Genomic DNA, 25,353 nt, shown 5'->3' on the forward strand with positions numbered 1-25,353 from the left:
AGTCCTACACAGCAAAGAGAGAAAAAGGTCATCAGAGAAGTCAGGAATATTATGGCGGAACCACACGTATGGCAGCAGTGGTTGGTGAAGGGATCCTTGCTTAGAGCATCTTTAAACTTGGCTTAGAAGTTTGTCCCCTTCCCCATCCCTTGGTTTGGACACTGCCTTCTCAAGTCAAGTTTCAGACCCCTGAAACAGTAACATCGGCATGCAGCACAGGGTACTCTAACGATGGCTGTGCTCCACTGTGAAAGAGCAGCTGTCAGCTGGTCCTGTGAGTGGGGCTCCTTCCCTTAACAGCTTCAGGAAGCTTTCCCTAAGGCTAAAAACCATGGCAAGCCCTCAACCACTGCAGTCTTAGTCTGTGCTACTCGCTCTGGTCCACCTCTCTTCATTCCCATAGTCACACCCAACTAAATAAATAGTTCCTTAATGTTAGAATCAAACATGGCCCTGGAGCCCCTCCCTAAAAACTGTCCATCAGTTTGCTGGCAGAGGCTAATAGCAGAGCCCTGCCACTCGTAGTGAAAGCAAAGATTGACATGTAGAATAAGGAGCCCCCAAAGGGCCCCACATTTAGCCAGCCTCACCACGCCTAGCTCTGTGGCCACCCTATTTACTGATTACTGACTCTCCCTTCCCCATCACTCTCTGCCTGCAGTGTTCTCCCTAAAAGTGGGAAGTCGATTTGTCCTCATCTGACTCCCAAACATTGAAACTCAAAGCTCCCAAGAGGGTGAGGCCCGAGCAGCTATCAGCTACCAGAATCACTCAGCAGCAGCTCAAGGGAGGGTTCGAGAGGAGCATCCTCTATAGATGTGCTCCCCACCTCATTCAGCATCTCCCAGGGGCTGGAGGTGGATACAGCAGAGTGTGGCAGAGAAAGGCCAGAGGAAGAATCTCACTAACCAGTCTCCACCCAGACAGTGAAGCACCAAGGCTATGGTGCAGGCATGGAGCTATGATGTAGGTGTGGGGCTATGATGCAGGCTCAGGGCTACGGTGCAGGCACTGGGCTTGTGCTAGCTTCACAATCAGAGCTTTTGGACTTGTGATCCGCAGAAGTGAAGCCATGAGGTGGTACAGATGGAGAGAGACCAACTGCTCCATAGAGCAGAAGCTCAAACCTTGGTTTCCCACCCAGCAGTAGCTACTGGTCCCCATACAAGTGTCAGAATTGGGCTTGAATTGGCGGTCACCAGCCACTTTACAGGAGAAAGTGGTACAGAGAGAGGAAGATGGTCCGCATTACAGAGAAGATCAATGGTGCAGCTCCTCCCTCCCAACCCCTCCCCCAAAAAAGAGGCCAATGAGGAAGTCCCTGGTAGCCTCTGCTCCTTCCGCTTGGGAGACAGACAAACTGAGGGCTATACCACTTATCTAGCAAGCCCAGTGACCAACAGGAGAAAGAGTATTTAGCACACAGAAACATCATCAGGGAATTCTCCTGATTTCTGGGTGAGTGTAGCTTTTAGGCCATCAACTAATACCCCAAAGCACCCAGGATCTCACCTTTGAAACTCTCTTTGACTAAATCCCCAGGACCAGGCCAGGAAGGAATGATGAAGCAGTGTCCTCCTGCCTTGTCAGACCTATGAAAAACTCTTAGTCCTAGATGCCCCCCATGAAGCCTTTGCACCCTGCAGAGCCCCAAAGCCCAGAGACAGTGTTGTTCCAGACATACCAAGGCTCTTCCATCCATCATACTGGAAATCTAACTTTTTAAATACCCTTCACCAAAACTGACACTGTCTTTTGTCCCTGAGACAAAAAGAGCAGCTGGGCATGTGTGAGCCTCAAGGAAAATAAGGTTGCAGCTAAATTCCAAAAGAAACAGTAAGGTTCCAGCTGTGAGTCATGGGTGTTTAGGCAGACAACAGTTCCATACAGATCAAGTGGAGTCAGGACAGACTCAGGATTGTAGGGGCAATGGAGTGGAGACAAGAACCCCAAATCCCTGGGATGAAGGATATAAAACATTCAGTAAATTCTAGGTTCCTATGTCCCCTTGTCCTCATTAAGGAGACTACAGCAGTATACAAACATAAGTAATTAACTATTTTTCTTGCTCTCATTTAAAGAATAAGCAGGTTCCTAGAACAATGGTCATAAACAATATGATCCTTTATTTGGCTCTTACACTGCAGGAACTATATTTTGAGACAGAGTCTCACATGAACCTAGAGCTTGCCACTTCTGCTGGATTGTCTAGCCAGATGCTCTAGGGATCCGCCTATCTCTATTCCCCAAGTCCTGGAGCTACAGACTCACCCTACCACACTAGGATCTGAACTTGGGCCCTCATGGTTGCACAAGTCTTACCCACTAAGCCCTCTCCCCTGCCCCCAGTTTTTGGAGGGGACAGTGTTTCTTTTAACCCAGACTGGCTTCAAACTCTCTGTATAACTAAGAGTGACTTTGAATTTCTGATGCCCCTGCCTCTACCTCCCGAGCGCTGTGATTGTAGGCTTGTGTATACCATGCCCGGCATATGAAGTGCCAGGTGGAACTGAGGACTTCAGGCATGGTTAGAAGATACTCTAGTCATTGAGCCACATCCCAAGCCATGCAACCACATTTTACTGATGACTTTCAGATGTGAGGTTGGAAGTGACCAAGCAGCCAGAAAGCTTATAGCCCCGACCCCAGATCTCACCTGGGTAGACTGATTCCAAAGCCGGATAGCATGCTTTCTGCTTCATAGGGTAAGATTTTAGAACTCCACTGCTGGAATCTGAGTCTTGACTCCACCTCATACAAATTATCTGTCCCTCTACAAGTTCACTAATCTCTCCACACTTCAGTTTCCTCATTTATAAAGCACAGGCACTGCCTATCTGGAGGGACTGGGAAAGTTGAAGCACTTAATTCTTAAAAAGCTCTTAGCACAGAGCCAGGCAAATGACAAGAGCTTCACTTTAACAGTTTCTATGTTGCTAAACAAAGCAACTCTCCAGCCACAAAATCTTCACCGTTTCACACAGTAACTTTAACAGTTACTATACAAAGCAACCCTCCATTAACCACAAGATCTTCACTTTAGCAGTTACAATGTTACTATACAAAGCAAACCTCCATCAACTACCCTGGGTTTTCTATCCAGTTTCTTAAAACAAATTACAGCATCATCTTCACCATAAAAACATAAGCTGCAATATACCATAAACCATGCAAAAGACTTCAAAGTGTTTTGCTTTAATCCCCTAACTACTGAAAAGAGGTGAGGGCTACTTGTGCACCCCTGCACAAGTAAAGAGCAATGAAGGAGGATGACAAGTTCCAGGCCAGCCTGAGCTATGTGATGAGACCCTGCCTCTCTTATAGGAGGGCAGAAACAACATTCTGAACAAGGCAAAAGACTGTCCTTACACTGAAGATCCCAGCCGAAGCTGCATTCTCCTCCTAAGATGAGATGTGACCAGGAGTGGTCTGCTTTCTTTTTCCTCCTTAGGTCACATGTTCCCCTCATAAGGTAAAGGCTCTGCCCACTTACCTCTCTCCTCCCGACCCCCCGCTGTGTCTCCCACTTATTAGTTCTCTGAATGACTTTTCCCATTTCACACATATTAAAATGATGTGATATGTGTCTGTCACTTAGCATAGTGCCCCTGGGAGCCTACCCATGTTGTCATAGCCTATGGGGCTTCTTTCTCCTGTGCAGCTCATTAACATTATATATATTATATACAAATCAAGTCTCTATCAAAGACAAGATCTTCACTTTAACAGTTACTATGTTACAATACAATGAAACTGTAATATAATATGTAGTGATGTTGTATTTGACACGTTTTCCTGGTTTGGTTTTGTCATTTTTTAGTATTTTTGAGACAAGATAAGGTGGCTTCAGACCTTCTATATAGCTGAAGATGACCTTGATCCTGCCTCCCTCATCTCCCTAGAGCCAGAATCACAGGTATGTCTCACCATTCCCAATTCAATTTTTTTTTTAGCCTTGGAGTTGGACTTACAGGCTGCCTGACCTGAGCTCTGGGAACAGAAGTTGGATCCTCTAGAAGAGCAGCAAGAGCACCTAACCACTGAGCCATCTCTCCAGCCCCAGCACTCTCTTTCCACTTGTCTATGGACACCAAGGTATAGTCCATGTCTTGGCAATAAGCTCAAGAATACTGATTTTATCTCCTTCGTAAATATGCCCAAAAGTGAATTGTTGAACCATATGGTAGTTATATTTTAATCTCTCTCTCTCTCTCTCTCTCTCTCTCTCTCTCTCTCTCTCTCTCTCTCTCTCTCCCTCCATCCTGTTTTCCATGACTGGGCTGGGCTACCTTACATTCCCACTGACAGTGGAGGCAAAAAGCCAGCACTACCAACTTTGAGTGAAACATAAATGAAAGTCATAGGGAGATAAGCCTCTCCCCTATTAAGATGGCAACCATCAAAGATAAGATAACGAGTGTTGGCAAGGGTGTGGAAGAAAGGAACCTTGCACTGTGGGGCTTGTTTTGGACAGGTGCCAGCTGCAGTGGGACAGTCCCCACAGTCCCTTCTTACTGTAACAAACTGTCCCTGGCAAGTTTTTCCCTCCAGATTTAGACCACTTTCTGTTGGAGGCACAGCTACACATGGCTTTAGCCTGGTGAGCACTGGGCTATCTCATAGTTAAATGCTTACTCAGTGAAGAGTTTCTGTGATCTACTAAGGTGTGTCCTCTATTTTTGTTTATCTAACTTTCTTTGTCAGTCTTTATGCTACTGAGGACAAGACTTTACAAGAAAGGTATTCATGAGTGTGTTTCTTGACATGTTGGTCTTCTGTTTTCCAACCTGTATGTCCCTGATTTACCAGGGCCTCACCTGCCCTGTGCTGAATCTGTGTTCTGTCCAAAAACAGCATGTGCCACACAAGGGTGTTTTAGCCAATCATGGACCACATATTTGATGGTGGTTATACTGGATGGTCTTCTGTGTCAACTTGACACAAGCTAGAGTCATCAGAGAAAAGGGAGCCTCTGCTGAGGAGAGGAGATCCAGCGGTAAGGCATTTTCTCAATTAGTGACCAATGGGAGAGAGCCCAACTAACTCACTGTTGTGGTGCCATCACAAGGCTAGTGATCCTAGTTTCTAAAAGCAAGCAGACTGAGCAAGACATATGGAACAAGCCAGTAAGCAGCACCCTCCTCGGCTTCTGCATTAGCTCCTACATCCAGGTTCCTGCCCTGTTTAACCTCCTACCTTGACTTCCTTCAGTGATGAACAGCAATGTGGAAGTGTAAGCCAAATAAACCCTTTCCTCTCCAACTTGCTTTTGGGTCATGGTGTTTTGTCCCAGCAATAAAAACCCTAAGACAGAGGTCCCAGAAGATTACGATGGAACTGAAAAATCCCTACCATCTAGAGACAGCACAACCATGTCAATGTTGAAGCAATGTATAACTCCTGTGATAAGACTGTGTGAATGAAGCTACTTCCCTGGCTGTGGCATGTAAATGATATAGTCTACACGATTATGTGGCATTGCAGAGCTTGACTGAGAACAAACAGCTGAGCTACCAGTTTATCATACTGTGTTTCACTGAGTTTAGTGTGTGTTCATTAAAAAAAAAAAAAAAGTGTGGTGACCCAGCCACATATGGTGGCACACATAAAGGATGATGAACCAGGTAAAGGGTGGTGATCTACGATTAACCTGCTCTGGGAGATGGTTCACCCTGTGACAGCTCATCTTTTTGCTGTTCTCATCCCCAAGGAGACAGGGTCTCTCTATGTAGCCCTGGCTGTGCCTGAACTCGCTCTGTAGCCCTGGCCTCAAAATCACAGAGATCCACCTACTTCTGCCTCCCCAGTGCTGGGATTAAAGGCCTGGGCCACTGCTGCCTGGTTATATTTGCTTTTTCGTTTGCTTTTTCAAAACAGAGTATCACTTTGTACCCTAGGTTTGCCTAAGACTTACTTTTTGGCATCTTGTAAGCATTAAGCAACTGACCAAAGGTAGGGAAAATAGTAAACACCCAGGACACGAGTGTGACTTTGAGTAATGATGGAAGGAGCAAGATCCCATGACAGAAGCCAGCGAATGGACATTTTGGTCAAGTTTACATCTTCTCAGTTCTCCTCAGAGAAGTAAACAAACAAATATATATATGATTAATATATATGATTGATATGTATGATATATATATCATACATATATCATATATATATATTATAGGTGATGAATCCAAATGTAAGAGTTTGACAGGGCTGTCAGGCTGCCTCGAGGTGCAGCAGATAGTTTGGATTCCTGGGATTCTGAAGAACATCTGGAAGGGAGGACAAAGGCACGTGAGTATTCAGATATTTCTGATGCCTGAGTCAAAGCAGTGTAGTGACAGGTGACACAGACCAAGAGAGGCCAAGTCTGTGGGTTCCTCTTGTCTAGTAAAGCTGCAAAGATTGGTCCAGCTGCTCAGGCTTCACAAAGCTGAGTTAGGAAGAGCTGGAGGCCAGGACCCAGCCTGGTCAGGACAAGGCTGCAATACAGCAGCTAGAACTCCCCAGCACTGTGGAGGTGGCTTCAAGACACAGGAATTCATGATCTGCACAGCAAAGCACCAAGGAGTTCCAGAAATGGTCCACCAGAGTGCTATGCAGGTCACGCAAGTGAAGAGGCCAGATGGGAAACCAGAACTTGTCCCACTGGACTCCTGGATGTCCAGGATCTCATCCCTTCTACCTCTGCTTTCCTATGACACAAATTTCTTCTCTCCTTTCCCTCCCTTGCTCCTTGCACCATCAACCCCATAAGATAACCTTGAGTCAAACTGGAGCACAAGCGCACATGCGCTCGCACACAGACACACACACAAGAGGGGGGAGAGAAGGAGAAAGAGAGAGGAGGGGCAGTAAAACATACAGTAAATGGTTAGAGAAATAAATGGACATCTTGCAGAGAAAGAGAATGAGGAAAATTTCCAACAGAGCTGAGGGCAGGGCTAGGAGCAGAAGGACTGTGATCCCACAGTGTAACCAAAAGAGACAATAGTACCCCTGTGGGAAGTGACTTTAGGGAAATTTCTACTGGCCTTGTTGCAGAGGTGGGCAGGGGGAGAACCCTGGGGACTCTGGAAAGCAGACAAGCAGCAGGGAGCAGTGAGGTCTGAGAAAAGTATCCATTCATGTCTGAATTCACGCTGTTAGGGTTTCACAGTGGAAGAGTGCCTTGGCAAATAGGGGCCAAGAAGTACCACAAAGTTACATTGTGCAACAGATCTAACAGGAGAGATTTATGGGTGGTGGGGGAGAATATAGATGTTGCCTCTGAGTGATGATGGAGGAGAGAGAGAACAGGCTGTAAAAGCACAGGCTTTATAAAGGGGTATAGGGCATGCGCATAGAAAAGATACATGATTCGTGGAAATAGCTAGCACTGGCCCACTGAAGGCTGGCTGGGTGGTCCTTGGTTTACCAACACACATTGCCCATATACCCTCTGCTCTTCACAGCTGGGCATCAGGAGATAGTAGTGATCGTGACATTGCTTCTAGAGCTCTTGCTGTTGAGTAGAAGAGACAGAAGAGTCAACTTTGCTGAGATGTGGAAATGCATGAAGTAGAGGCTGACCGGAGGTGGGGAATTGGCGGGAAGAGGAACGTATAACTGACTAGAGCCTAATATGTATAAGTTAGATGCATATTTGGAGCAGAACCCAAAAACAATTTGCAGTTTGGAGCTCGAACTCAAAGAAAGACTTAACAGAGATTAATTAAAAACCCTATACATGCATGCAAACAAAAACAGCTGTACAACTCAACCTGAGAGATACAGTGTTGCAATGTCATAGAAAGTGTTGCCAAAAAGTGAATCAGTACAGGAAGGGGTTGTCAACAGCACAGGCCAGATGGGGGAGGAGTGCTCACACTTTTCCTGGGCTAGCAAGGCCCTCACCTAGAGGGCCTGGCTCTGGCACTTAAGATTCTGTGAAATTATACTCAAGATGGGGTGGGGGGGGTTTCAAAGCAAAGAAAATAGAAGTGACCCCTTGGGATATAAAACTTATGAAGAGAAAACCATGCTCACATTTGTAGGCTCTCACACAACAGTTCAGGCTGTACCTCCCTAGGACCTCCCACCAAGGTCTCTAGGTATCTCATTAGCATGGAGAACTCTGTTTGGGGCTACTACTGACCCCATTGTGGAGTGTGGCATATGTTCCAGGCCAGGAATCTGGCTGGGAGCAGGGAGGCACCTACCATCTCAGGTGTATACCCGAGTGCTGGGGTCTGAGACTCGCTCTACCTTACCAAGTTTCCTGGCATGGTCCACTGTCCCACACTGAGGGAGAACTCAGAACTCGTGAGTGAGGTTTATAAGGATGGTATGGTAGGAATGTAGATGCCCCACCTCAAGAGAATGGCTGCCACTGTGGACAGTGGTTTAGAGGAAATCTAGCTGTCTAAAAGGAGGTTTCTCTTGATGGTTTCTGAAGTTATTTCTAGCTGATTCCTCAGAGATGAATTAGCAATAGCAACTCTGGAAATGATGGTGGCCAGATCTCACACTTGTGTTCAAGGACAAGCTGTGCCAAGCTCGAAGTCTCTGCACTGTCTGGCTGTTCTGTAGGTCAACAAGTGCTTACTGAACACAGATGATGTTACCTGATGTAGCTCTTTTATTTAAAGAGTATATAAGAAGGTTGCTAATCTAAAGTTGCAAACATATATAAGATCATCTCTCATTTTTAAAGGTAATTCTTGTATTTATTATTTAAATTATTCCTCGAAACATCACTGTAGGAAGCTATTATTTATTATCAAATTAATGAATAATATTGACATTTTAAAATCACTTACTTGGACCTGCAATATGGCTCAGAGGATAAAGGTGCTTGCCGCCAAGCAAGATGACCTGAGCTCAATCCCTAGGACACACACTCTCCTGCAAGTTGGCCTCTGACTTCCACTTGAACTTTATGGCACTCCTATGTATTCACACATATAAATAAAGAATAGTAATTTTTTTAAGGTTTTAATTAACTTGTTTGTTTTCTCAGGGAGCTCCTAGTTTCTGTCACTCATCACTATATGTCCTTGAAGAGATCATTTTTTCTTAATTTTTCCCATCCTTCTCATTCACATAAGAGAATAAAATTAGAAATAATAATCCATGTCAGAAAGGGAAGTACATATTCCAGTCAGCATACGGAGACGCTCTAGCAAACAAGGCAGAGAGGAAAACACAAGATATGAAGTCTTACTCTAAATGACTTAGAGAGACACATGAATTGAAGTATTTATTTTATAGAAAACGTAAATAGAATTAATTTCTAGAGTTTTAGAGTTGTTCACTGTATCAAATGCTTGTTTAATTTTAGGCAAGAAATCTGCTAGCCCAGATAAAACAGCAGCAGCATATGTGACTCAAAAGCAAAAGCAGAACTGAAGGTGAGTTAGAGGGAGCTCTGGGAGTATCAGATGTAAGACTCCTGAAAGAGAAACACGAGAGAGAGAGAGAGAGAGAGAGAGAGAGAGAGAGAGAGAGAGAGAGAGAGAGAGAGAGAGAGAACACTCAAGTAACAAGCTTACAGGACCCATTTCAGCACCACGGACAGAACACCAGCACTCCCTCAGTGGGGGGTGGGGGGGAATCTCTCCAGCCTCGCAGGCTGAAGGAAACCTAAAGCTGTTAAATCCCTGGGACCCCGGACCACTAGAGAACAGACATTGAGACGCTATGGGTTATTACTACTAGAAGTAGGTATAAAGAACACTGAGTTGATGTGGTTTCACCTCCACACATCTACTTGGGTTCTTGGGATAGGTCTACCCAAGAACACTTGTTGTGTTAAAGTGGGGACACTCCTCACCTCAGGAGGCTTATCACACAATCCCTTAGCCTCTGAGCAGGAATCCACACTCCTGGCTTGCACACAAAGGAACCAGAGTGCACTGGGATCTTGTTCCATCCTCGTTATGGTAAATTCTGTTTACAGAACTCCTGGGATCTCAAGCAGCTGACACACAACACCCTCTTTACCCTGAGCAGGTTCTGAGCCACAAGGTTAAACAAGGCAAAGAGCCTACTGTGGGCTGGGAGTGTAGTTAGGTGACAGAACATTTCGTTCTATTCACTGAGCAGTGTGCCCATTTTGGAGTGCTCTCCAGGGTCCTGCACAGGAGTCAGGGAACCCACAGTAGGTCTGGTTTTCAATTAGAGAAATAAATAAGATATAAATTCACAGAACAAGATCCCTTTCCCCAACCTAAAAGATAATTAGAGGACCTAATTTTGCTCTATTCTTGAATCTCATCTGATCCATGAGTCCTTGAATAAAAGGCAAACACCAGTCTGTGAAGCACACTGCAATTTATTGAGAAAAGGGAGTAAAACTTTTCATAAGCAAAAGACCCACAGCTCGGGAGGTTTTAAGGGAATAGATGAGCCAGCTGTGAGGAGAGTTCCATGAGAACCAGCAGTTTGGAAACTTTGACCTTTTCACCTGTGAAAGACAGATGGCTGGAATGGACTAGGCTAGACTGGAAAGCTCAGGAAGGTTTAGCCTCTGGTGTTGCTGACCACATTTCAGATTCATCAAAAGCTCTTCTCCAGGAGCGCCATCATCCCAGACTAGTAGCTGGACCACCCTGACCTAAGAGAAGACTTAAAGATATAGAAGCAAAGAGTTCGGCCCCTTCTCCAAAGAACTTGAGTTAAAGCAGGGTTGAACTGTGCACCTGTTGGTGCCAAGAAGATGGGCGCGGACACCATTGCAGGCTGAAGCAGGGAAAGTGGGAGGGTGGGAACGTTTTGCCCCTGAAGATCACTTGGAGCGTTGCTGGCTGGAACCGGTGGTCTGGGAGAAGTGAACACTGCTGCTGCTCCCTCTGCCAGACTTGTAGCTGCTGCCTACCGAGGTCTGGCTGCCACCAGAGTTAAAGCCCATTCTCTGGTGGCTCACAGAGACGCTGCCTCCACTGCCAAGCCTGCTCCCGCTGCTGGCCCTGCTGCTGCTGTTGCTGCTGCTTCTGCCACTGCTGTCCCCTCCATAGTTGCTGGCACCAGCCCCTCTGAAGCCTCCACTGCTGCTTGTGCTGGTAACATTGCTGACCACCGCTACAGGAAGAACAGGAAGTTCAAGAGAAAGGCTTGGGGAGCTGAGGCTGATTGTCTCATCCCTGCCCTGCTCTGCTGCGTAACTTCTGACACTCTTATGCTCTGCGGTATTAGCTTGCAAATAACAAGCAAACTTGGCTCTCTAGTGTCCCAGTCAAGAACAGGAACTGAAGTGTTCTCAGTATTTCTGGTTGTCCAACCTAGGATACACCCCACAAGCAGAAGGGTCAGGAGGCTGGATCACAGCTTACATGAAGGGTACCACACAGGACTATAGCTGGGAAGTGGTTGATATCACAGAGATGCCTTGAGTGAAATACATGTACACATACATGTAAATGTCAGTCTCCAATGTATCCCCTTGAGGTGGGATCTCCCACAAAACCTGAAGTTTGTTATATTAGCAAGGATGGTTGCTTGGCCTATTCCCAGGATCCAGCCCCTCAATCTCAATACGAGTGCAGGCATGATGGTCACACCCAACTTTTAAGTCCATGGTGGAGAATTCAAACTAAGATCCTCATGCTTGCACAACAAGAGATTGTACCCAGTGAACCATCTCCACCCCCAGGGCGTCAGGTTCTTGAATGTGCTACTTACAAATGCTCACAGCATTCTGAAACTCTCCAGACAACCTGGAAAGACAGAGAGAGAGAGTTACTTCTCCAGTGCATCAACAGACAAAGAACTGAGGGCTCATAACCTCGGGCACCACATCCTCCCATCTGCCCTCCTAGGGGTCAAGCCCCTGAGAAGGGAAAGGTTGGCCCAGTGTTGCTCCCATCTCCATGTCCCCAGGAGAAGCAGGCTGCTTGCAATTGTGGCTCACTGCACCTCTGACCACCACACTCTATGAGCTCGTCTTCCTACCCTTGTCCCTGAAGATCTGTTCCAGGCTAACTGCCACCCGCACAAGATTAGCTTCCCTCACCTCTTGCCAGCCCCTTTGGTAATCTCCATCTTGCATGCCCTCCCCCTCCCCTTCTTCCCAGCCCTGCCTTTATTTACCCAACTTTCCTCTTCCAGAAAGCCTTCCCCAGTGAGGCTTTAGGTAACATGGGGCTTAGGGCAGCAGGAGTAGTGATCATGGAGGAGATATGAGATGCTGATGTCAGTATTTGAAATGTCCCCACTCACAATGCCCATCTCCCTAGGCCTTATGCTTGTTCGTGGAGCAGGTGTAGTTAGCAGACATGGAATGCTCGTGTGCCCCCCAGCCACAGTGCCTGCTGTGCTGACCACTCCTCACATCACATGACCACTCCTCACATCACATGACCACTCCTCACATCACATGACTCTCAATTGACTCATCTTGCTCTTTCCCACAAAGACTCAGCAGAAATCCTTTTCTTCCCATGCTTGGTCTCTCCTTCCTTGATCACACCGGGATCTGACTGAGGGCAAAGGCTCTGAACGAAGATGTATGAGGCAGGGGTCAGTAGAATGGCCCTTGCCTCTCGACACTGCCTTCACATGTGGAGTCTCATTAAGTCTTTACCTGACACTTTATGCTGTTATTTTTCAGGGGTATGTCATCGTCACGCACTCCCGCATACACTCATCCTAGCAATCGGGTTTGAAAATTTGTTCATACCAAGTTTTCAATATGGTAGACACTAGCCACATGAAGCTATGCAAAGTAGATTCAATATGTAAAACTCTGGTCCTCAGGTACACTACGCCTATTTCAAACACTGGAAGGAGCCAGGCATTGAAGCATAGACAGTAATCCAGGCACCCAGGAGGCTGAGGCAAAAGGATCTGGAGTTCAAGATCAGCTGAGGCTACATAGTGAGACCCCCATCTCAAAAAAAAAAAAAAAAAAAGAAAGAAAAAAGAAAGAAAGAAAGAAAGAAAGAAAGAAAGAAAGAAAGAAAGAAAACAGTGGGGGATGGAAAGAAGAAAAGAAGGGAGGGAGGACAGAAGGGAGGGCTGGAGAGACTGGTGGCTATTGGATCAGAGAGCCTGGCATGTACTATTTTCATCTTGGAAAGTTCCAAGTGATTGGCCTGGTCTATAACTTTTGTCACAACCTCAAAAAACTCATAAACTACATTTATGAATAGAAGTATGTGATTCAATACTGTGCCCATGATAAATTAGATAATTAGACAATATAACTGATGAAACTTAATCAGTGAACTTAAACAGTGAACTTAATCACTTCCTCTGCTGTTGTCTCTCCAACTTGTCCTCTCCTATTATTATTTATTCCTTTCTTTGATATTAGAAAACCACACTTGGAGAATGCTGACCCCGAGGCCCCCCACCTGCACTCCTCGCCCTCCAGCAGCTTCCTGTAGGTGGCGATCTCCACATCCAGGGCCAGCTTGGTGTTCATGAGTTCCTGGTACTCTCTCAGCAGCCGGGCCATGTCTTCCTTGGCCTTCTGCAGAGCAACCTGCAAATCTTGGAGTTTGGTATCTGCATCCTTGAGGGCCCGCTCACCACGCTGCTCAGCCTCTGCAATGGACGTCTGCAGGTTGGTGTTCTGGGGCAGAGAGTAAAAGATGAAATTAGTATAGGTCTACTACACAAACACTGGATGGTTCCCAGGAAGCAATCACTTCACCCATCATTCCTCCTTCCCTCTCCTCAAGGCACAAGCTCTCACAAGTCAGGCTACTGTTGCAATTTAGCTCATTCATCCTGCAGTCCATTAAAACCAACTCATGACTCATCAAGAAAAGAAACACATCTGCTTTCCTAAGCTGGCACAATAACAGTGGTCTGGTTAGCCTTTGATTTTTTTTTTTTTTTTTTTTTTTTTTTTTTTTTTGCAAGACTGTTTAAAACAAAAACTCCCTTCCCTGAACATCTCATTCCAGTGATACAAAGAATCCACTGGGGTTATACATCATTCCAGTGACACAAAGAAGCCACTGGGGTTATGTAAGATGAAAAACAAAAAAAACAAAAAAAAAACTAAACTCCTTAGCACAGCACAGCTGAGTGCTTAAAGCCAACCCCGCAGTTGTCAGATCAGCTGTGCAGATCAGAATGGGCAGGCCTCTCTCCTAGGTACTGCCATTCCAAGCAGCCCAGCTGCAGGAGAAACAGCTGGAAGGCAGAGGCTCCTGGAGGCTCTGACTTCACCAAAGAGTGGAGAAAACCCTGTGCAGAGGAGCTCAGCTGCTGTCTCCACTCTCCCAGGCCCCAAGCCTTCACTCCATGGAGCCAAGCCACACCTGCTTCTTGATATTCTCAATCTCTGCTCGCAGTCTCTGGATCATCCTGTTGAGCTCCATGATCTCGCTCTTGGTGCTCCTCAGGTCATCTCCGTGCCTGCCAGCTGTGACCTGTAACTCCCCAAGCTGACAGGGGAGAGATGAAGGATCAGCACACTTGTAAAGTGTGGGCAAGTTTTTGATAAGGCTTAGGGATGAATGGAAGGATCCTACCTTGGTCTGGTACAGGGCCTCGACCTCAGCCTTACTCCTTTGGGCGATGTCCTCATACTGGGCCTTGACCTCAGAGATGATGCTGTCCAGGTCCAGGCAGCGGTTGTTGTCCATGGAGAGGACCACAGATGTGTCGCTGACATGGCTCTGCATCTGGGACAGCTCCTACAGGGAATATGATTCCAAATGATACCAGGGCTTCTCTAGTAGCAGAGATGCCTGAAAATGGAGCTAAATAATGGGGCAGTAGAAAACTAAGCTTTTATTGCAGGTCAGGCTACAGCCTACAGCGTGCCAGCAAAGGAGCTAAAAGAAAAGGGCAACTACTATTTAGTAGCTGACTGTGATGGGGGACTGTGGAGCTCTAGGAGGAGAGGGGCCCAGACCCTGCAGGTGGGAAGAGCAAAGGGATCATCCCCTTCCCCCCCCCCCCCCAGTGGAGCAGAGCTGAGTTGGGAGCCCTGTGGCTGGCTTTGTGAGCATGCTGACTGTTCCCTAACATCTGCTTATGAAGTTGCTGGCAGGAAGTCTCTAGCGACAAACTAAAGAGTCACCATGTCATAGAGAGTCCTCAGAAAGTTGATTTCATCTGTCAGACTGTCCACTTTGGCCTGCAGCTCCACCTTGTTCATGTAAGCTCCATCCACATCCTGAAAGAAGGAAACCAGAGAGTGACCCCTGCTCCCTCTTACCCAAGCCTCTCTCTGAGCCCTCCTCTCTCGCGCTCGTCCCTCCTCTGGCCCTTCTAAATGTAACTTCTCACCTTAGCTTTTAAAGAGAACAGAAACAAAGTAGGGTATAGTGTAGGCTTTAAAATTTTGATTAATGCTACATATAAATATTCATTAGTTCACACTACTAGCCAGCTTGCTAGCTACAGTAGGGGTTAAAGATGAACCGCTTCCTTCAAACCTTTCCTAAGAATGTAAGGACAGAAGTAACCCCGGTCCACAGCAGTGCTCCGCTCCCTCTGCGGGAGGCGGACGGTTCCTGGCTCTACCCCATCACTGTCTCACCTTCTTCAGCTCTACGAACTCATTCTCTCCAGCCGTGCGTCTGTTGATCTCCTCTTCATACCTGAACAGATGGAGCCACAGGTTGAGACAGTGACATTTCAGAAATAGAGAGATGGCTCAGCAGTTTAACATACTGGCTGCTCTTCCTGGGGTCCTGGGATCAATTCCCAGCACCCATGTGGCAGATCAAAACTGGCTATAATTGTAGATTCATAAGATCCGATGCCCTCTTCTGGTGTGCAGACGTCAATGCAGACAAAATATCCATATATAAAATACAGAAGTGGAAAAGATGAGGGCCCCCCACATCCTCCTGCAGAATCTCTGCAGGACACCTGTTCCATGGGCATGTGACCATGCAGTCACACAGAGCCCCTAGTGTCCCCATCCTGGGGTCAATGCTCTCCTACCATCATCTTGAAAATCTTCAAAAATGTTGAACAAGAATGCTACACAATTGTTTTTGCCGTGACCTAAAAAAAAGTCACATCCTGCCTGGAGACTTCTCAGAGCCCAGGGGCTGCCACTCCCTTCTCCGAATTTGAGGAGGGGCTAAAGCGTGTACACCTGGGGCTGAATCAAGAATCTGCCTGCTTGCCTGAGCTCTTTGACCAACTTCACAGAGTTAATGTACTCACAAGAGAATGAAGAAGCAGGTGTCCATCCCAACCTGGTATTTCTGTCTATTTCAGTTTCCCTTCACTACAGCAGAATCGTAGAGGAATTTAGGATAAGAATAGAACTCAAGCCTTCTAACTGTATCACAGCTATGGATTCTTCTCTGTTAAAAAATGTGCCACCAAGCCTGATGAGCTGAGTTAGATCCTTGGGATTTACACAGTGGAAGGAGAGAGCTCTCAAAAGTTGCCTCCTGGACTGGCCACGGTGGCACACACTTTTAATCCCAGCACTCAGAAACAGGTGGATCTCTATGAGTTTGAGCACATCCTGGTCTATATAGTGAGAGTTTTAGGACAGCCAGAGCTGCATAGTGAGACCCTATCTTGGGGGTCAAGGGGAGAAAAGTTGCCCCCTGTCTTCTGTACACCAAATTGATTCACATGTGCCTCTGCCCTTACCACACAGACAGGCAGGCAGGCAGGCAGGCAGACAGACAGACAGACTGACTGACAGACTGACAGACATGTAGGAAAAGCTCAGGTGTCCTGCCATTGTTTCATTTACACAAGCTGGAGAACAAACTATTCTAGCTCTTGAATTCCCATAGCCCTCCCTGGAGCCTGTCACCAAGCAGGTGACACCCAATTATACAGCGGTGGAAGGAAGAACTGCCAGGAGGAGGTTACCCCTCTATGTGAGTGCTGACTCCTGGGGGTGTCTGGTGCTCCTTCCCACCTCAGGAGGCCCTGTTCACTTCTCACAGATCTCAGGTGTGAACTCAAACTTGGAACCTTAAGAAGGAAGCATAGTGAAGCTGCAGAATCAAGAGACAGGCACACTGAATGGATTTGCACAACACAGCCCTGGACCAGGGCCCAGGAAGCATTCAGACCCAGCCCTGACCCAAACCCACTGCTTCAAAGTAACAGCAACTGGAACACAGGGGTGTGCCCCTTTTGATAACCTTCCTAGGTGATTCCTATAGAGTTCTCAGGAAGCCCTCTTGTTCATCTGGGCTGATGTAGAGAGGAACCTACCAGAGACTTAAAAGTATGTAAGATTATCAGCCTCACAAGCCTAAGTTCCCACTTGCCTAGCTTCTACTTGGCCAGACTTCACTCAATAAACCTATCGGGAAATATTGACTAAACCTCTGTTTGAAAATTCAAGTGAGGAAAGTCACCTCATTGGAACTCTTACTTCTTTTTGAAGTCTTCTACCAGGTCTTGCATGCTCTTCAGCTCTCCCTCCAGGCTCCCCTTCGCCCCTAGAAGTGAATCTAACTGCTTGCGCAAGCAGCTGATGTAAGACTCAAAGAAAGATTCCAGGTTCTGGGGGCCTGAGCCAGAGCGTGTGGTCTGCTGCTGCAGAAGCTCCCACTTGGTCTCCAGGACCTTGTTCTGCTGCTCCAGGAAGCGCACCTGCGTCAAGAGAGGAAGGGTACGGCTTTTCACCTGGGCATATGGCAAAGGGTAGAACGGTGGGGAGCAAACCCAGTTCTTCAGTCCTCAGTGACCCCTGTGCTTCAGACTTTGGAGAAGATGTGGATTAGAAAAGGGAGAGCTGGCGTGTGCGGGGTAATTTGTATACCTCCTGTTTTTTATATATTCCGTGTCCCTTACAACCACCTGGACAGCATACCAAAAGTGAGATGCATACAGGGTGGCAGAGTCAAGAGCCAAACCCAGGACTACCTATGTCTGTTGGGATCCTTCAAAATAAAGCCAGAGTAGGTCAGCGTGACTAAAATGACTTTTACATAGAAGCTTCTTTCGCCTCCATGAAGGTAGTAAAAGTAGCCAGCGAATCCTCAGAGATTCATCTTGCAGCTGACCAAGGTTCGCTCCAAATCCTGGGCTCATCTCTGCCTTGGACCCAGCATGGCTTGCTCTGCCTCATCATGGACAGTTCGACTTAGCACTGGCAGAGGCATAACATCACTGGCTGGGTAAGCTGCTGCTGAAGATAGGAGGAGCCACCCCAGATTTGTGCAAGGTCACTCAGTTGCTAGCTGAAAGTATCCAGTAATTACTTGTCAAAGAGAAAGTAAGCTATTCTGAGTTGTATGGCTGAATTCTTCAGAACTAAAGCAGACTTAGGCCCCTTGTCTCTCAGCACTACAGGGAAATTAAGACCGGAATCCTTCCCTCCTTCCGCAGCTGGAATGACAGGGCAGAAAGAACAAGAAAGGTGTTCTCAATGTCCTGGAAACAGAACATCACAGGACAGGCAAAGGGCCAGACATCCCCCTGGCAACTTCATATACCAACCCCTAGGAGCCCAAATACCCAAAATGCCTCTAGGCCTTGCCCTCACCTTGTCAATGAAGGAAGCAAACTTGTTGTTGAGGGTCTTGATCTGTTCACGCTCCTGGGCCTTCACTTGCCCAATCTGGGGGTCAATCTCCACATTGAGGGGCTGCAGGAGGCTCTGATTGATGGTCACTTCCTGGATTCCCCCAGGGCAGCCACCAGGGCCAAAGCCACCAGGCCTACCAAAGCCACCAGTTCCCCCAAATCCAGAAGCTCCCCCAAAGCCGCCTCCCATTCCTCTGCTACCACCAAAGCTACCTCCATAGCTACTTCCAAAACCACTGCCACAGCTGCCACGCCTTCCACTGAAGCCACCAGCCCGGGAGCCACCAGCTGCCACACTGATAGAGATACTCTTGCTGCCACCCAGGCTGTAGAGGCTGTGACTGCCAAAGCTACCTGCTCCACTCCGTAACCCACAAGCACCTCCACTGGCTGCCCCAGAGCGAGCCACACAGCTGCTCCTGCTGCTACCAGATACCACAGCTGAGTGGCCAGAGAAGCCCTGGCTCCCACAGCTGAAGGATTTCTTGCAGGCTTGTCTGCTCATAGTGAGGAGTGTGGCAGTGAGCTAGCACTAACTTAGCAGAGCAAAGGGCTGAGAAGAGGATGGGGATTACAGGGGAAGCTGGCCTTTATATTCCAGGCTGCTTGACTTGGCAGAAGGAGAGGTAAGCAATTACCTGAGAGTCATCTTGGGTTTGGTTTGCCTCACAGGCAACAAGTTACTTCTTGGTTCTTAGCACACCTCAAAGATAATCCTCTGGGCCAAAATGGCTTTGCTTTCTTAGCTTAATCACCCAAACTTGCCTCAGTTGACAGAAGACCGAGCTCTTTCCTCCCTCCCAACATGTGATTTCCTCAAGAATTTTTCAGAGTTAAGCAGAATCCATTACAACAAGATGAGCTGGCTCTAGACCCTAAGGGATTAGGGACCCTTGATCTCCATGACAAGGGCCATTAGGACTGATCAGCCTCTTCCAGAGAACTGAATCCCAGGCCTAAATTCATTGAACAATTTGTTATGAGCCAGGTCCTGTGGCACTCCCATAGTGCCCAAGCTGTTTCTCTCATTGCCAGATACTGACTTCTCATGGCATGTCGCCTGTGCCCTGTGTTTTAGAGAGCACTCAGAGAGGAGCCGACTGTGAAAAATGATTGACATGGGGTCCAGTCTGCTACCTTTGTATTCAGAGGCTTCCATCTAAGCAGACCCAGAGTTTAAGGGGAGAAACTAAAGTTGAGCCAGTGTCTAGTCCCTGGGGAGTGGAAGCCCACAATTTGGAGCCAACAAGTATGAGACTGGGGAGAGGGAAGGTCTCAGAATAAGTCTTCTCCCATCCACCTAATACCAGGTGTTTCCTAGATCCAGAAGTATGACAGGACAGAATACAGAGCTCCCCTGGGTATTAGAGTCAGTTCAAGGACCTCATTCCTCCTGGGATAAGAATTATGCATACACTGTAGTGACAATTTTGGTGGTTTGCTTTTTTTAAGAAACACAGAAATAGTATAAGAATGTATCCTCGTTTTAATCCCAGGTGCAGGATATGAGGCTGCTTCAGACTGTCCACAGCAGGTGACTATGAGTCTCCTCATGCTCTAGCAAGGGTGTGATTTTGCCATCAGCACATAATTTCTGCGACTGTGTGATGTTGGAAATTCTCAGAGGGTATGTAAATGCTAGGGCCCCAAGATGTAGGCTGTTGGTTGCTGTGGGTGGGTTGGTGATCAGTTGCTGTTGATTGCTATGGTTCACAGTTTGTTAAGTTGTTGTGCACAAAGAAACAAAAAGAAGATGAAATTAGATATCCTAATGGCAAAGATTAAACTTGCCCCAAGGAACTTGATGCCCCTAATCAGTAGGAAGTAGTCTAAGGATAACACTGCCCCCTTTCCCCTCAATCGTTTTTTCTCTCCTATCTAATGTTAGGGGCTTGAAAGCATAGGAGTAGGGTGAAGAAAGTTAGACAAAAGAACTCACAAAGTAACAAGAGACCTGCTACAGTACACCTTAGTTGCAACAAAGATCCAGGTATTAGGATCTCCTTCCCACTCTGCTGTCTGGTCTAGCCAGTGTTCCCTTCTGTTCCTATACCAGCACCCCTCTAGGCTCTGCGCTTCTCTGTGGAAAGGCTTGGTCGCAGCCATTCTGGCTCTCCAGCTCTTAGCACATCAGGGTAACACACCACAAAAGTGTCAACTGACTCACGACTTGAGGTCTAAGATCACATACACCTAGACCTATTCCTACACCAGTCTTTGGATGAAAATATGCAGAAAAGTTTGGGTGTCTGTCCCTATAGCAAGCACTCCTGGGAATCCTTTGGATCCAGTTCATTTAGGAGGCTTTTATCTGGGCTGGACTGTCTTGAACTTTTTCTACTTGCAGGTTGTTCTGTACTGGAGACATTTTTACATGACCCAAGGTATAAAGGTAGATAGGCAAATCAAACCTTTACTGATAAATCTTGAAGAAACTTATTTTTTAAATGATCATTTAGCATACATATAATTTTATCACATGTTAAAGATGGAAGAAAATTTGCATGTTAATAAGATAGACATGTTTTTATATATGTATATATCATATATATCTTAGTTGAGCATTTGACATGGCAGGGCACAGAGCATCTTCAATGTTTTTCAGAATTAAGTGGTATTTTGAATTTTATAATCGTCAATACTGAGACCACTTCTTCACAAAAATACACAATACAAAATGGAAGAAGTATATTTAGAACCATTTCAGAAACCGTTGGCAATTCTGCCCTCATCTCAAGCCAAACGCCAATGAACATACTTAATGAAGCTCAATTCAGCAACTCAAACATGAGTTCTTAAAATCAAACATTTTGACATAACACAACCTAAAGATAAACTCAACTGACACATGCATACTGAGGAACGACAAGGAGGAAATATTTAAAGTGTTTGTTTTCCATAATTCAACAGTCATGTTTCTATAAAGGCAGAAAACCTTGTTATGGAGTAAAACATTGCAAACTGTGATGTACAAGAGCCTTGAGTCTGAACCAAAGGGCTTTGGGCTGCATCCTTTGGTGTTGTGTGGTGTGATGGCATTCACAGTATAACATACTTTTAATATGTTCAGAAGTGAGACTGCAGTGAAGGCCACCATGCAGCACAGGGGACACTGCCAGAAACAGACTCAATTAGGGTTTGGATTTTAGCTAATTTTTTTTTTTGTCATTGTGCTTTCAGGAACCTTTTATTGCAAAGTTTTTCATGACCCCCATATTCAGCCACTGAACCCCATGTGGGGTGGTAATCTCCAGCTTAAAGGATCTAAACTCGGATCTAGTTCCATCTGGGCCAGGGGTAGGGGGCTAGAGGACCCTTGGTGGCCAAACAGGCACATAGATGAACAGCTTTTCTAACTTCCAGGAGCCCTGCTGTCTCCCCGAATACAAGCCAGCTTACCTTCACACCCAACCACTACACACATGATACAGCCAGGCTTTCCAGGTGTTAGCCCCACACAAGACTTACAAGGCATGACACAGAAGGAAAGTCAGACTCTAGACTCACTATAAAAAGAGCTGTCTGGACTATTTGCAGGATGATCAGAAGACAGAAGGACAGAAGTCAAGGACCCTCCAAACAGTCCTCACTCCTGTGCTCCACAGCTCACATGTGGCCATCTGCCTGGTTGGGTCCTAGCTTGGCTTCTTGTTGATTCCTTGATCTAAGAAAATTTACTTAGTGTCCAGTTCTGTCTACTATAAAATGAGGCTAATGGCAGCTACTTCACAGGGCCATTGTGAGCATTAAACGAGTCAAATACAAACTGTTCGATGTGGAGGCCAGCAAGGTGGCTCAGCGGATAAAGGAGCTTGCTGCCAAGCTTGAAGATCTGAATTCAAGCCCTGAAAGAACCAGCTTCCACAAGTGATCTTCTTCCATCCCCACATGCCTGCATGTACACAAACCTTAAATGAATAAGTAAAATAAATGTTAAATGTTTTACGTGGAGCTGGATACATAATAAACAGTATAGGATTAGCTACTATAAGTATCCTCCAGGGACATGGAAGGAATTCTGCCCTGGCTGTTAAGATAACTCTGTGCTCTGACAAAGCTATCTCATCAAAGGGTGAGAACAGAAAAGAAAACCAAGAATGATCAGAAAGCCGGCTGGAATGCAGGAGACCTACACCAGATGCAGCTGGCCTGGGTAACCCTGGACCACAGTTCAATGCCAGAAGCCTGTTCTGATCTGTCAAACACTTGCCTACCTCACTGATCTGTGGTGAGTCCCACAGCATGTAACAAAATTAAAACTCCTTTGGTCATGATAAAATGCCTCCCAAGCAGTCTGACGGAAACAGAAAGCATGTCTGATATCACTGAATTTAGAAGACCAGAGTTCAAATCCTGTCTCTACCTCTAACCTTGTAATAACCTTAAACAGGGTACTTAACATTTCTTTCCTTATTTATAAAAGAAACACCACAATTGTGGAATTTTTCTATTATTTATAGTGCATACTTTCCAGTAACAAATATTCAGGTTTATCAGCTGGGACCTGGAAACAGAACCTAAGGTATTGCAGATACATGTCAGACAACTGAACCACTAAGGTGTCAGTGAGAATCTTAAGACAGTGTCTCATCAGATTACCCAAGTGACTGTCTGCGGCCATAATGTTTTTGTACACTGTCTAAAATCTACCCTTATGTTACTCAAATGCTGATTTCTCTGCCCTTATATCTTGTTTCAATTGGCATTGTAATGCTTACACCAAGAATCTCCCATCTCAGGTTTGTGTAAACAATTCCTACCATTTATTCTCTTCATTGTCAATAAATGCTGATCACCCAATGGTTGGGAAGATTAAAGAATAAATGGGGCAGAATGTCTGTCATTTAGAGGAAAGAGAAAAGGAGAGAGAGATTCAGATCAGCAAGGAAGATGGAGGATTTGGAGCCACAAGGAAGGGATCCAGAGCGAGATCATTAACACACACCTGAAGCCCAAAGAGCCAGACCGATAATCGTTCCAAACATCATGGGATGGGGGATGCTCTCAGACACAGATTCAAATTATACACACACACACACACACACACACACACACACACACACACCTTGGTCATATAGCTAGACGCTTCACTGACTAGAATCATAACTTATGATAATCCATTTATTTTAACCTACATTCTGTCACATGGCTGATTGCCTGTGCTCAGGTACCATGCCTCTGTCGCTTCACATCTTTGTGGTGAATCTTCCCTCACCCAGCTGTATCCCAGAATTTTTTCTGCCTCCCAATGTCCCACCTTCTGTTTCCTGCCTAAGCCATAGACCATGGACTTTTTAGTTGACAGGTGATGCATCCATTCAATACACAAGATATTCTCTCTACAACTGTGAACTCATTCTATAGCCCAGGCTGCCTTGAAGTTGCCATCCTCCTACCTCAGCCTCCCGAGTAGATTTGCCTTACAAGTCTACACCTGCATCTGTCACCCACAGAAACATAAGGGGACTGTGTGGTTCCTCTTTGAGACACTTACTTTTCCTACCTACTGGATATCAACCTCCACCCCTCCAGTGAGGTTTTTCTTCATGCTGAAAGTAGAATATCCAATGCTCTCCCCCTCCCAGCACAAAAGGAATGAGTGTGAGCCCCTTAAGTGTGGCCATTGCAGCCACAGGATTCGTGCCTAAGGAGTGATGGAGAAAGACAAAGGGCAGATCACAGGAGCCTGTGGTGAACTGGGATCTCCCGATACGTGCTTCTTGAGCGTGCCAGTGCATCATCACCTTGCCCAACAAGCTAGGATTGTTTTTCCAATAGCTGAGTGGAGTTGCCAAGACTATTCCAATTGCCACGCTTGACACTGGTTTCCTTATTTGCTGTGGGATCTGGTAGGGGAGTGTCTGAATGGCTTCACTACTGCCGGCAGCTTGAGTTCTAATCCCTCACATGCCAAAGTCTTCCGTAAGAAGATTATGATGGAGCTGAGCACACTGGAGTCTTACTCCCCACCCATAAAACAGGGACAAATTATTCCTGAGTAGTTGTTGGTTTTAACCAAATAGTTCTCTGGTATTCCCCTACCATGAGGAGGCTTAGAGGTGTCAGGATAATTGAGGGTGGAGGAATAAGAAGGTAGTTATTACCTCTAGGTCAAGGTGAGCAGGCAGACCTCTGCACCCAGGGGCTGCTGAAAAGGGATTGTGGGGGACACTGTTATCTTTACATGTTAGAACCGTGGGTCCATTTCAGAAGAGGAGGAGATGAAAAAGGGTAGGGGTTAGGAAGGGGAGGGAGGGGTGGAACTGTTGCTCTGAGAATAATACCTCTGAATTAAAATTAACAATTTTTCTTCCTTGATACTTTGTTGAAATAAAAATGTATCACTTCTGAAATTATTTAACCAACCACTAGTAAAAAAGTATCTAGTAAAAACATATGCTAATGCAGAGGAAGTTCACGTGAGCTTTGTGGCTAGAGCTTTAAGAAGCAGCACAGGCCCAACCACAATTAATCCTTTGTTACTAAGCCTCAGCTGGTAGCACTTATAATTTCTATTAGTTAGGGCTTCATGCTGGAACTCACCCCGAATCTTTGTCTGATTCTTGGATCTCTCCCAGGGCTTATCTAGGACAGAACTGATTCCCTAAGATGGACTTTGTTAAGACGTTCTGTGATCAAACAAATTTGAGGAATGAAAATTCTGTAGCTCCTTGGAATTATAATAACGCCCATGAACCCATTCACCTATTAAACTACCCTTAGAGTTTCATCGGGAAACAAACCTTTGACCTTTATTTAATCAGAGCGCCTCAATCAATCTCTGGTCATGAGTCACATTAGCACGGTATTTGGTGAACTTGGGAAACACCAGTCAGCCGCCCATTCAAGATGGTTAAGTCTGGCAGACCTGTGCCAGGCAAGGGGATGAAGACAGTGACACTG

General features: G+C 46.2%; 1 protein-coding gene across 1 annotated transcript; it reads right to left on the reverse strand.

The window, feature by feature from the left end:
• Positions 1–10,320: 10,320 nt before the first annotated feature.
• On the reverse strand, positions 10,321–18,987 carry LOC117718747 (keratin, type II cytoskeletal 2 oral). Its single transcript, XM_034516605.2, has 9 exons — positions 18,410–18,987; positions 17,294–17,514; positions 15,473–15,533; positions 15,011–15,106; positions 14,457–14,621; positions 14,244–14,369; positions 13,326–13,546; positions 11,653–11,687; positions 10,321–11,052 (listed from the first exon to the last, which is right to left on the reverse strand). Exons 1-9 carry the CDS (start codon positions 18,953–18,955, stop codon positions 10,760–10,762), a joined length of 1,764 nt encoding a protein of 587 aa, XP_034372496.1. The 5' UTR covers positions 18,956–18,987; the 3' UTR covers positions 10,321–10,759.
• Positions 18,988–25,353: the final 6,366 nt, after the last annotated feature.

This window comes from Arvicanthis niloticus, chromosome 13 (genome assembly GCF_011762505.2).
Source record: "Arvicanthis niloticus isolate mArvNil1 chromosome 13, mArvNil1.pat.X, whole genome shotgun sequence".
NCBI lineage: Eukaryota > Metazoa > Chordata > Mammalia > Rodentia > Muridae > Arvicanthis > Arvicanthis niloticus.